This window comes from Peromyscus leucopus, chromosome 9, assembly GCF_004664715.2.
Source record: "Peromyscus leucopus breed LL Stock chromosome 9, UCI_PerLeu_2.1, whole genome shotgun sequence".
Classification (NCBI taxonomy): Eukaryota; Metazoa; Chordata; class Mammalia; order Rodentia; family Cricetidae; genus Peromyscus; species Peromyscus leucopus.
Window position 1 is genome coordinate 69,127,901 of NC_051070.1, and position 13,383 is coordinate 69,141,283.

The window sequence follows — 13,383 nt, forward strand, 5'->3', positions numbered from 1 at the left end:
TCCCGGGCCCCCAGGGCCCCCATCCCAGTGTTGCAAGAGCCCCGTTGGGGTTGTGGTGGAAAAAAGGGGCCTCTTCACCTCCACCCCTTGCCCTGCTCCAAGCCTGTGAGAAGACTCTGGTGTAGACAGCAGGCCGAGGACCTGTGGACTCACTCCCCTTGGACGTTCACTAGTCCCCAGCAGGTCAACTCCTCCTCCAAAGTGGCAGTGGCCTAACCCAGACAGTGCTTCCTAGCCTGACCTCAGAAAACCAATGGCAGGTGAGAAATCCTCTCCATGGGGAGAGAAGGTGGGTGTATTGGAAGGAAAAGGGGCCACTTGACTTTACCAAAATGGCCATCAGCTGTGACTGATGGAGCAGGGGAAGGATCCTGTGCCCTGGCAAGGGAAGGCCTTGCTTGCAGGGAAAGACCCACCTGCAGAACTGTGGCTTCTCACTTGTCCTAAAAAGCAAGGTCACGATGTAGGCAGAGGCCAGCCATGTTATAGCATGGCTCCCCCCCAGTGTCCTGAAATCTAAGCTTCATCCCAAGGGTTCAAACTCAAAACCCCTATCATCCCCGCAACACCTAGTGGCATGGGCACCCTGGCCAGGCCATCCAAACCCTGCTGCAATCGGGACGGTTTGCAAAACTCCTACCAGCTCCTCTTTTGTTACCATCTGAGGTTAGGACTGTACTTGGGAGATAAGCGCGGGCCCCACCCACCTGTCCCACAGACTGCTGGCCTTCTGCAACTGGGAAGGTTTGCAAAACCCTCGCTAGCTCCAGCTGTCAACATCTGAGGCTAGCTAGGGCTGCACTCCAAGATAAAGGCTAGCCCCACCCACCTGCCCTGTCTTCAAACCTCCAAAGTATCATGGCCCCAAGAGTCAGGGCTCCTAGGAGCCCACTCGGGATCTGGAAGCCTTCTCAGGCTAGCAGAGAGAGCTCCTATCTGTACCTTGATGTGCACAGCCTCCCTTTCTGGGTTTGTTTTTGTTTGTTGAGACAGGGTCTCATACTGAAGCCCAAACTAGCCTAGAATGCAAAGCAATTTTCCCGCCTCAGCCTCCTGAGTGCTGAGATTTCAGGTACAATCCGCCACACTCAACTTCTTTCCCTAGCTTTTGTCCTCACCTCCCTTCATATCACATTCAACGTGTTTGTTTTTTATTTTTGAAGAAAGGCCTATGGAACATGCACCCTTGGCCAGGTGCTTTACTTACTGTAGGAACTACAGGCTACATGAGAGTAGTCTTTGCTCTCATAGAGTTTACAGTTAATAAGGGTGGCAAGCAAGCATAATACCACAAATACAGAACTCTACATTGGGGGCACTGCTGTGGGCTAAAATAGAGGTGACCTGTGATGATTTTCATTTGTTGTGAGACAGGGTCTCACTATAGTAGTTCAGCCTGGACATGGGACTCTTTTTTTTGTTTGTTTGGTAGGTTGGTTTTTTGTTTTCTGAGACAGGGTTTTTCTGGGTAGCCCTGGCTGTCCTGGAACCCACTCTGTAGACCAGGCTGGCCTCGAACTCAGAGATCCACCTGCCTCTGTCTCCCAAGTGCTTCGATTAAAGGTGTGTTCCACCACTACCACCTCCACCACCACCACCACCACCACCACCACCACCACCTCCACCACCACTACCACCACCTCCACCACCACCACCACCACCACCACCACCACCACCACCACCACCACAGGACTGGACTTGAACTCATAATCCTCCTGCTTCAGCCTGTCAGGTACTGAGATTGCAGGGGTGTACTACCATACCTGGTACCAGTGGTGGGTTTCAATTAAAGCATCTGCTTTAAATGTGAGGGCCAGGAAAGGCTTGTTTGAGAAAACAACAAAGAAGCAGAATCCAAGAGGTAAGTCTGGCAAAAAGCAGGGATTCCCACATAGAGGCAATTGTTCTGAAGCAAGTCTTTACCATTCACAGGCACAGTCTGTGGTTGGAATGGGACAAGCTAGATTGGGAGGGAGAGGGATGCTCGGGATGAGGTCCAGCAGGGAGGAGGCTGGAGTTCCCAAGCTCCCTCAGGTGGGATTCAGAGCATCATGGAAAGACTGCCCTTCCTTCCAAGAGAAAAGCAGCACCCCCTCTCTCTTAGAAAGGGAAAAGGTAGAAACAGATTAAAATAGAACTAGGGAGTGGGCAAGACTGTTCAGGGGGTGAAGGCACCCACTGTCAAACCTGACCCTAGTTCGATCCCCAGAAGCCAAAGGTAAAGGGAGAGAAGAGACTCCTGTGTGCACCATGGCACACATGGCTGGTTAGACAGACACACGAGACTTTTTAAATTTTATTTTTAGGTTTATTCATTACATTTTATATGTACAAGTGTTTGCTTGCACATATATTGTGCACCACATGCATTCCTGGTGCCCAAAAAGGTCCGAAGAGGGTATCAGTTCCCCCAGAACTGGAGTCCTGGATGGTTGTGAGCCATTATGTGGGTGCTGGGAATTGAACCCAGGTCCTCTGCAAGAGCAGCAAGTGCTCTTAACTGCTGAGCCCACTCTCCAGCCTTCAAAATAAATGTGGTTTTTTTTAAACATATAACATATAGCAAAGAATTTAAAACACACAGTGTTGAATTGGGCATGGTGACACATGCCTTTAAGCCCGGCATTTGAGAGGCAGAGGCAGGAGGATCTCTCTGTGAGTTAGAGGCCAGCCTGGTCTACTTAGTGAGTTCACGATCAGGGATGATGCATAGTGAGACCCTGTCTCAAAACACCAAAAACAGTGATAATGTTTTAATAGTTTGATAATGTTTGGCTGGGCTTAGTGAAGCAGCCTTGCCATCCTAACATGAAGTGGGCTAAGAGAGAACAAGAGTAAGTTTGAGGCCAGTCTGTCAGCCTTGGCTATATAGCAAGATCCCATCTTAAACTAATAAAAAGATTTGCAGCAGACAAAGCCTGTTCCTGTCTTACAGCTTTTATTTTTCATTGTGAAAGAAGAGGCTCCTGAATGTGGCTGAGCTGCCGGGGAGGCTTCAGCTTGAAGGTATAAAATCCCAGTTGCAGCCAGGCAGTGGTGTGCATGTCTTTGATCCCAGCACCCAGGAAGCCTGGTCTACAGAGTGAGTTCCAGGACAGCCAGGACTACACAGAGAAACCCTGTCTCAAGACAAACCAACAACAACAACAATCCCAGTTGCTAAGTGTGGGAAGAGAGCTGGTTGTTGAGATTTCTGACTTGGGAACATACAATCGAAGCTGAGGATAAGCGTTTTAGATCAGGGGCAGCCTGTTTTCCGGAACTCTGTGGGTCCTTAGCTGCTCCCCTACAAATGCAGACAAGTGCTGGATCCATCGAAGGATGGGGCTTAACTAGGGAGGTCAGGTGGAAAGGATAGATAGCGAAGGGGAGCTGAGGAGATTCAGGAAAGAATTTCATCAGAGAGTCTACAGCCTAAAGCAGAGAAGGAAGACTAAGTAAAGAAGGGCCACAGTTCCTCAGCCAGCTTGTCCGACAGCTGCAGTGAGCCAACCTAGCAACGAACCATAAGGAAAAGAGATCATATCAGAGAGGGGTGTTGGATTCCGTTATTTCATAGATGTTTCAGTTTCTAGTGATGATAAGGCTCTGGGCACAGCCCTGGGACTATCTCACTTGAGTGGAATGGAGGACGAGAATGTCAGAGGTGGAAGGGCCAAGGGCCTGGGAGAGGAGCATGCTGGACACAGCAGCACGCAGTGAATACCATCATAGCTGCAATGCCACCACCTGGGGTGATGGTCCTCAGGCCACCCTCCCTCCCATTTTCTCATTATCCTCCAACTTCGGGTCTCCACAGAGTAATCCTCCCCTTCTCCGGTTTCTCAGTCCCGTCTTTATCCACACGCTCTCTCCTCCACCTATGCCCCTCCATCTCTCCGGTTTCTCTTTTCATCCTAACGTAACTTCCACATCCCCGGATGAATTAGAGAAGCCACACTGTATATAGTAGGTGTGATGAGGCCTCTATGAGGGTTGAAATCCTACTATTTTTTTGCTGTGCCTCAGTTGTAAAATTGGGATAATAACAATAATACCTAAGCCTCCCAAGGTTTCTGGAAAGCTCATAGGAGTATAAAATGTTTGGAACAGTGTCAGGACACGAAAACATGCTGGATATGACAATGGCATTTGGTGTAGCTCCTCACCTCCTTCTCCCTCACCTCCACTTTCCCACCACCACCATCCTTCCATAGTTACTCCACACATCTTCAGAGAGACGAGTAAGACGATCTCTGTCTGAAGTCTGGTAGAGAACCAGAGTCACACAGAAGTCAACATGGAGCTGGGGGGTGATGGGGAGAGGTCGAGGGGTTAAGAGCATTTGCGGGGGGACCCAAGTTCGGTTCTCCCCACTCACATGATGGCTTACAACCACCTGCAACTCCAGTCCCAGGGGATCGGATGCCAGGCACACATGTCTCACACACACAGGTGAAGCACTTACACATATAAAATAAATAAAGCTTAAACATAAAGATTAAATAAAAAAAAGATAGAATTGGGCATAGTAATACATTTCCGTGATCTCAACACTGGATTTCAGTAGAGGAGAGGAATCAGCAGGATCCTGAGTTCAAGTGAAACCTTCTTTAAAAAAAAAAAAAAAACAAAACTGAGGCAGGGCAGAGGTGGTGAACGTCTTTAATCCCAGCACTCAGGAGGCAGAGGCAGGCTGATCTATCTCTGTGAGTTCGAGGCCAGCCTGGTCTACAAAGCGAATTCCAGAACAGCCAGGACTGTTACACAGAGAAGCCATGTCTTGAAAAAACAAACAACTTGTTTTAAAGATGAGAAAGGATTGCTGTTGGAAGACAGTATATACAAATGAATTCTCTCCTCTCTCTGTGGAATAAAGGAAATCCCAATGGGCAGATAACTTGGATCTGGAACAAAGCAGGGGCAAGGTATTTATTTCTTCTTTAGTTAGCTGTTACTTCCTGCAGTAGGCTAGGTCTGTTCTGAGAGGTGTCACAGAAACTACTCATAGGCAGGCAGTGGAAGGAAAATAAGGTGTCCCTGCGTTTCTCCTGCTGGTGTGGGGCAAGTTCCACCCTCCACTCCGACAGCCCTTGTTAAGGATAGCCCCTACTCCAGCAGGGTCAGGCCTCTCTCAGCATGGCCACACGGGGGCAGCAAAGGACAGGAACGGCTGCAGAGGAGGTCGGAAACCCGGAGAGCCAGGCTGACCCAACATCACATAAATACTACTTATTGGGACTTTTTTCTTTTCTTTTCCAGGAAAAAAAGGTGTTCAGACAGCTAGAGAAATCTATATTTGTCTCAGAGAAAGAACAAGAGTCCCCTTCAAGCTTGTACACCTGATAATAATAAAATTTTTAATTCTAAATTCTCTACTGCAGTGTGTGTGTGTGTGTGTGATTTTTTTTTCTTCTGGTGAAAGTGAAAACAAGACCTTGCCCCAGCCTGTATAATATATATTCTTTTTTAAAAATTTTATTTATTTATTTTACATCCTGACCATTGCCTCGCCTCATAATACATATTCTTTTCTTGCACATGAGTGTCAGTGGAGGTCAGAGACACTGGACTCCCCGAGAGCTGGAGTTATAGATGGTCGTGAGCCACCTGACATGAGTGTTGGGAATCCACTCGAGAGCTCTGGGACGACCCTTTCAAAGCGGTCGCAGATCAGAAACCCCGCCTATCATATATGTATATTACAGTTCACAACAGTGGCAAAATTACAGCTATGAAGCAGCAATGACCTAATTTTATGGTTGAGGTCACTACAACTTGAGCAACTGTATTCAAGGGTCTCGGTATTAGGAAGGTTGTCTTAACTGCTGGGCTGTCTCTCCATGCTCTGAGCAGTTCATGCCTTACAAATACTCACTCACTCCTCACAGCAATCCTTTAAAATGGGAAAGCCATAGCACTTGGTCAAAATGACATAAATAGAAAATGGCAGAGTGGCTTTGGCTCCAGAGTGGAGTGTTTCCCTTGTCACATGTAAAAATAGAGTTGTTGCTGGGAGGTGGCGCACACCTTTAATCCCAGCATTTGGGAGGCAGAGGCAGGAGAGTCTCTGAGTTCAAGGCCAGTTTCGTCTATAGCTCAAGTTCCAGGACAGCCAGGGCTACACAGAGAAACCCTGTCTCAAAACGAATATATATATATATATATATACATATATATATATATATATATATACACACACACACACATACACACACATGTGTATATATATACATGTATGTGTATATATATACATACATGTATATATATGTATATATACATATATATATATATATCCCAGAGAAGCCAGAAGGTCCCTTTATACTCTAGTCCTGAGCTAGCTGTGATGGCGCACACCTCTGATCTCAGTACCCAGTACTCAGGAGGTAGAAGCAGCTACCTCGGTGAGCTCCAGGCCAGCCTGGTTTGCATAGCGAGTTTCAGGCTGGCCAAGGCTACACAGCGAGATCGTGCCCCCTCAAAAACTAAAAAGAAGAATAGCCTCTAGTCCTTCCCTGTCGTTAACTAGATGCTCTGCTTTGACATGTGGGACTTTGTCCCTTGCCTTCAAGTAAAGTAGTGGAGCAGACATGACGCTGCATGGCTGTAATCTGGGGGAGCAGAGGCAAGAGGGTCGCAAGTTCAAGGCCTGAGCTACATAACGAGAGAAAAGAAGCGACAATAATAGTTAGGGATTCATCCCCACACTGAAGACCTGACAGGAAGTTGGCTTCTTCTAGGAGTTTGGGAGAGTCGGAAGAGCCTGAGCCTGAGACTGAAAAAAGCAGGTCTGGTCAGGAGCGGCAAGGTCAGGGACCTCCAGTAAATGTTCCCTCCCACCTCTGCTGGGTGTGAAATTTGGGCTGGGGATGTTAAGAAAGGCTTCCCAGAGTAACTACCGGAAAGGTGGGAGTTAGGCCCGCAGGGCGGGTGGCCAAGCGGGAAACAGTTCAGAAAAGCACAGTAGGAGCAAAGAAAACAACCGGGCTCCAGGGGTTCCCAAAGAATACCTTTGAACTTCTGTTCCGTCCATCTGTAAAGTTTATTTCCCCTTTCCTGCCAACCAGTGAGCAGGTAGGTTCTGAGAAGCCTCCCGGGCCTAGCCCGCAGCCTCCCCAAGGAGATCGGTCAACTCAAGTGTGTTTGCTGTGTACCAGCTGACACAGGTGCAGAACATTCCTGAAAGTCTCACAGCTTAGTTAGAGGCTGGCCCAGCAAAGTGCAGGACCTCTTTGCTCACCTCCAAGGAGATGGGCAGGCATCCATGAAAAACAACCAAACCAAACCAAACCAAAAACTACTGCCCCCTCGCATTCCTCCTCCATCATATTGCCTCCACTTTTCTGTTGTTGTTTTGCGGGGAGATGTCAAGGCTTCCCACTGAGAAAGATGGGAGGGGGCAGGAATGTGGGGTGGCCCCTCTCTGGAAAAGCAAACCGAAGGCTCAGAGCCACACTCCTCCCCAGCACTCCGCCTCTGGCACCCTAGAGCAGACGGCCCCAGACCTTGTGGTTCATATCCTACCTCCTAGTAGGAAACTAGATTTAGTCAACAGCTTTCAATTCTTCTTCTAAGAACAAGCAAGAAGGTGCCAGGGGTGTGGAGAGAGACTAGAGAAAGGGCAGGAATAAGTGACCTGGCCACAGCGGACAGGACCCAGGGCAGCCTGAGGGAGACACAGAGTGAAGATGCGGCTGCTGCTCCTCCTCGCGGTGGCCACAGGCAGATGTCTGCATGAGGAGACCCAGAAGTCCGTGCGCCTTCTCAGGCCCCATTTCTCCCAAGTGCCCACACGCTTCCGCTCCTCAATCCTTCCTCTCCCTGGCTCCCATGATCCTCAACCCCTTAGAATCCAGACCTACTACACAAGAGATCCTGTATCCAACGAAGCTTGGGATCCTGAGGGAGACGAAGGGAGAGGGGAATCTCGAGCCCGGGCTGCACTGAGAGAGACCACCCGCAGGATTCAGGGTATCCTAGCAGGTAAGGCGAAGACAGGAGTTATCACGAAGGGCTGAGGGGTAGAGGGGGTCTAAGAGAAACAGGTCATCACAGAAAAAGAGTTGGACTCAGATGATGAGGTGAAATTGTCCCCTTGCCTTAAGTCACACCAGTACAAGGACCTCTGCTTCTCAGTCGAGACCCTACACAATACTGCCGTGCCGTCTGGGGAGACCCAGAGACCCCAAACTACCACAGGTGAGTCTGCCACTGGTAAGGTCTTCTCCAAAGACGTCTAGAAAATGCCTCCAGCTCACTTCACATTTTTTGACAGGTGCAGCCTCTTGAACCCCGGATACAAAGGAGAGAGTTGCCTTGGGGTAAAGGTGAGAGCAAGTCACCAGCCTCGGGTATCTGAAGGTCTCTAACCTATTTAGACTTCCCTAATACCTCAGCACTTAAAAGGACCTGATCTCAGATGTGTGAAATTGTCCTCTTGTCTCGTCTTCATAATGATGTACATTCCTTAGTCTCTTTCCACCCATGCTCCTCAAGAGATCTGGGTAGCTAGGGGCACAACTCTGCTTTAAACACACACACACACACACACACACACACACACACACACACACACACACACACACACACACCTCAGTTTGAACCTAACATGCTGTGAAGTGCTCTGAGTTACACATGTTCAGCTAGAAATCGGATTCCAGATGGCTACCTGGATGGTACTGAGACAGCCCGAAGGTGTATCCTTCCTCCTAGCATCCAGTTTCCATCCACCTGCTAGGCTTCTCCTCGATTTCCTTCCCGGACAGATACCCGATGCCCACCTGCGTGGTTATTCCTTGTGGCCAGAGCATGGTCTGCCCCAACTAATCCAACCAGATGGCCCTGGAGTCCCAAACACTGACTTCCTCCTGTATGTGCGGGTTGCCCACACTTCCAAGTGTCACCAAGAGGTGAGGGTCAAAGCCCACCACCCCTCTTCCCTGCTGCCTCTCTTGATCCGAAACTTTGTAAGGAGGGGTATGGAAATAGAAACCATTTTATTGAGTTGTGCTTCTTTGCGGGGGGGGGGGGCAGTCTGGAGTACGCTGATGAAGCTTGAATCGCGTAGGGGCTAAGAACCTTCCAGGGTGGCTATGGGCACCAGCCCAGCAGAGCTCCAGAGCCCCGGCTCCCCTCCTTTCTACCCTCCCTTCTCTTGGCCTGTGGGCAGGCGGCTGCCATAGCTTATGCTGCTTGCTGCCAGCTGGATTCAGAAGACAGACCCCTCGCTGGTACCATTGTCTACTGTGCCCAACACCTCACCCGCCCTGGCCTCAGCCACAGTGACATCGTCATGGTGACTACTGCATGATGGACGTGGGCTGGGGCTGGGGGCGGCTGTCTCCCAGGAACTGGGGGAACCGACTGAGGATGGATCAGGAGGTGCCTGAAGCTCTGCGGAGAGCTGGGTATGCAGAGGGGCTCCAGTTCTGCTCCGGAGCCAGCCCCTCGCTCTGCCGTCATTTGTTCTTAGGCCACACTGCACGAACTGCTCCATGCCCTGGGTTTTTCTGGACAGCTCTTCAAGAGATGGCGGGACTGCCCCTCAGGACTCAGTGGTAACCGGAAGGAGTGAGGGGGTGGGTGGGCTCCCTATAATGTCGACCAGAGGGAGTTCACCGCCTTCTATTTCGCCCTTTCTAACTTTTCCCTTTTGAAGCCAGCTAGAGAGAATTGTTCCACGAGGAAACAAGTGACAGGCCGAGATGAGTGGGGCCAGCTGCTTCTCACCACCCCAACTGTTAGCCACGGCCTCGCCAGACACCTGGGGGTGCCAGGGCCTTTGCGGGGTGTTCCTCTGGAAGAGGAGGTGAGAATAACACCTTGGGACGATGAAAGAAACTGGGAGTAGCCAAGCAGCAACCAACTACCTTACCCAACAGGGCTCTCTGTCTTCACACTGGGAGTCCAGATTATTCCAGGGCTCTATAATGACTGCTACCTTTGATGGTGCCCGGTACACTCGACTTGACCCGATAACTCTTGCTGCCTTTGAAGATTCGGGCTGGTATCAAGTCAACTACAGTGCCGCGGAGGAGCTATTGTGGGGTCAGGGTAAGAAATCAAGATCGGCAGGCCTTTGTGGGAGGCTGTAGTTTGGAGTTCATTGCTACTAAGGTGTAATTCAAACTGTAAGTGGCGATGGTACGGAGGGATGTCTGGGGTGTCTTTTCTTTTTTGGGGGGGGCGGGGGAGGCAAGACAGGGTCTGGCTATGTAGCTCTGGTTGTCTGGTCCTGGAACTATGTAGACCAGGCTGGCCTCCAACTCACCAAGTCCCTCCTGGCTCTTACTCCCAAGTGCTGGGATCAAAGTCGCCCGTCAGTCACTGTGCCCAGCCTGAGGCTTCATCTTTGAGGTCTTTCTTTTCTTACCGCACAAGCAGGCTCTGGGCTAGAATTTGGCCTGGTGAGCACATGCAGGAATGGATCCTCGGACTTCTTCTGCACCCACAGGTGTGTGCCGAGCGGGCCGGGGACTCTACACCTGTCCTCGACCCCAGCACCACCTCTACTATCCCTTCCACACAGTGGGCTGGGCTGCCACTACCTGCACCTGGACAAGGGGAGCTGCTCCTCCGACCCAAGGCTAGAAGGCTGCCGCATGTACAAACCCCTGGCCAGTGGGGTGAGTGGACTACAGGACAGAAAGCAGGCCCTGGAGGAGTCGACCTCTACAGCATACACTAGTCTCCCATTTCCCTCCCCTGCAGAGTGAATGCTGGAAGGAGGAAAATGGACTCCTCACCGGAGCGGAGAACCCCCACGGGGAGATCTACCGTCTGCAGAGCCGTTGCTTCCTTGCCAACCTTACCTCCCAAGTGCTCTCCACAGACAAGGCTGGCCAGTCCTCCATCACTCCCACAGGCCGCTGCTACTTACATCGGTGCACACACGGGGGAGCATATGAGGTGCGAGCCGAGGGCTCACCGTGGGTGCCCTGCCTTCCGGGAGAGGCTGTTCAGGTGAGGTTCTTCTCTTTTCTTTTGTCTTTCTTTCTTTCTGTTATTGAGACAGGGTTTCCATACTGGAACTCACTCTGTAGACCAGGCTGGCCTCAAACTCACAGAGATCCACCTGCCCGGGCCAGGCATACGCTGCCGCCACTGCCGCCCCCACCCCCCTACCCCCCCCACCCCTCCCACCCCCCGCCACACACACACCCGGTGATAATTTTAAGAGTAGTCAGAGCACACAGGCAGAAAATTTGGGAAATGCTTAACTGGCATTACTGTCCAGCTTAAGAGTCCAGGCTGGCCCAGAACTAGATATATAGGCCAGGCTAACCTCAAACTTGTGACAATCCTCCTGCCTCAGCCTCTCATATACTAGGATTACAGACGTGAACCACCAAGCCTAATGTTCGGCTTGTTTTTTTTTTTTTTTTTTTTTTTTTTTGAAATTTTGAATTTTTATTTTATTTGTGCATTTACTTAGCAGTGCTGGGGGTTAAATCTGGGGCATTGCATGTACTGCGCTTCACCCTCAGCCCCTGGCCAACCCCCCCCCCCAATACCTCCTTAGCCCATGACTGACCTAGAATATGCGGTTTTCCTTAGCAGGCATCCCTAAACAAGTAACTGAAGCTGTAACTTGGCTATTTCCTGCAGATACCTGGATACTACGGCCTTCTCTACTGTCCCCAAGGCCGGCTATGTCTGAGTAACAAAGGCACCAATGCCGCCACTTCCGCCACTTCCCCACCAACGAGGTTCCCAACCCAAGACCAGCTGTTCCAGCTGTCTTTAGCGTTAACTGGGACCCCAGGCCGTGCTCTGGGGAAAGAGCAGAGAGAAGAGCTGGCTGAGCTGGTTCTGCAGGCCGTGGTGACAAGAGCTGGCACTGGCAGGTAAAGGACAGTCCTACCTATTTGACACGGACCATCGTGTGCCCAAGGCCTTTCTTTCACGCTCCCTCTACGCTGTTCATCGCACTCTGAAACCTACACTTAACCCTCCAGATCTTCTCTCAAGCACTCTTCCCCCGTTAGGAGATCTCACTGTCTGTTCAGGTGCTATTTCCACAGCCCGTCTATCACCACAAGTTTGGTGTTCACTGTGAGCATGCGCAAGTCTCCAGGCTGCCAAGGGCCTTCCATTACTACACTGTACAGGACCCTGACTCAGACTTTTCAGGAGAAACCTCTCCAACTACACCATGGAGGAGCCATTTTTACCACAGAAGACAGCAAGTAAGGCTGTGTCCCCAGTAGTGAGCTTTGCATCCCTGCTCTCATTTTTTGAAACCACATTTAAGATTTATTTATCTTTATGTATGAGCGCTCTAGCTGCGTGTGCCATTTTATGCCAGAAGAGGGCAATCTGATCCTACTAGAGGTGGTTGGGAGCCACTATGTGGTTGCTGGGGATTGAACTCAGGACCTCTGGAAGAGCAAGCAATGCTCTTAACTGCTGAGCCATCTCTCCAGCCCCTGAATTCACATTTGTTAAACATGCATTTACATGTACCTTTTTCTAAACAAGGTTATGTAGAGCAGTAAAAGGATGCCCAACATTACCTTAGGCCCCTCAAATGGCAATAGGGCCCATCCCTAGAACTCAGGGATTTCAGCTGTTGTCTTGTTTGTTTTTTTGGGGGGTGGGAGGGGGACAGGAGAGGGTGAGACAGGGTTTTACTGTGAAGCCCTGGCTGGTCTAGAACTTACTTTGTGGGGTAGCCTTGAACTCACAGAGCCATCTGCTTCTGCTTCCCCAGGTATAGGTTTGGTGTCTTTTTCTTTCTTTCTTTCTTTTTTTTGAGACAAAGTCTCAGCATCAGGGTGGCCTCAAACTCATTATATAACTAAGGATGATCTTGAACTTCTGATCTTCCTGCCTCAGGAGTACTGGGGTCATTCGTAAACATGTGCCATCACACCTCTCTTTATAAATCTAGCTACCAAAACAGGGTCTTCTCATAATAAACTAGTCATCATTACCATTAGGTCTCCTTTCTTGAAGCTGCTGGAGACGTGGACCTTGGTTTCATCCCCACATTTTGGGTTCAACATTGGCTTTTACTGGCTTGTTTGCCCGAGTGCTTGATCCAAACAGGTTTCTATTCCGTTAACGCCTAACACTACTGCAGGACCAACAGTGCCTTTCATGTTCCTAGGCTACTGACTTCCTTGGACCATAACCTCTCTATGACTGACGACCGACTTCTATCCATGGGATTCTGCCTACTGTTGCTAATTCTGGTGGGTGCACTGGGAGCTTTGGCTTATCAGAAACGAGCTACACTCCAAGTGAGACCATCTACCACTTAACCATCATGAGAGATACATGTATGGCACAGGAGATCAGTTTAAAATAAGACAAGTGTGATGTCAGCCAGCAAGATGGGTAAGGTCATTTACCCGAGTTTGATTCCTGAGGAGCTACAAAGTGGACAGAGAAAACCAACTC

At 50.0% G+C, this 13,383-nt stretch overlaps 1 protein-coding gene across 1 annotated transcript; it reads left to right on the top strand.

The window, feature by feature from the left end:
* The first annotated feature begins 7,620 nt into the window (after window positions 1–7,620).
* Lmln2 (leishmanolysin like peptidase 2) lies at window positions 7,621–13,286 on the top strand. Its single transcript, XM_028892224.2, is given in 14 exon segments — window positions 7,621–7,962; window positions 8,094–8,178; window positions 8,255–8,306; window positions 8,745–9,011; window positions 9,101–9,274; window positions 9,452–9,536; window positions 9,642–9,787; window positions 9,861–10,032; window positions 10,363–10,432; window positions 10,508–10,604; window positions 10,690–10,941; window positions 11,587–11,825; window positions 11,988–12,167; window positions 13,091–13,286. Coding segments are annotated over 14 exon segments (2,310 nt in total). The 5' UTR covers window positions 7,621–7,667.
* The last annotated feature ends 97 nt before the right edge of the window (window positions 13,287–13,383 follow it).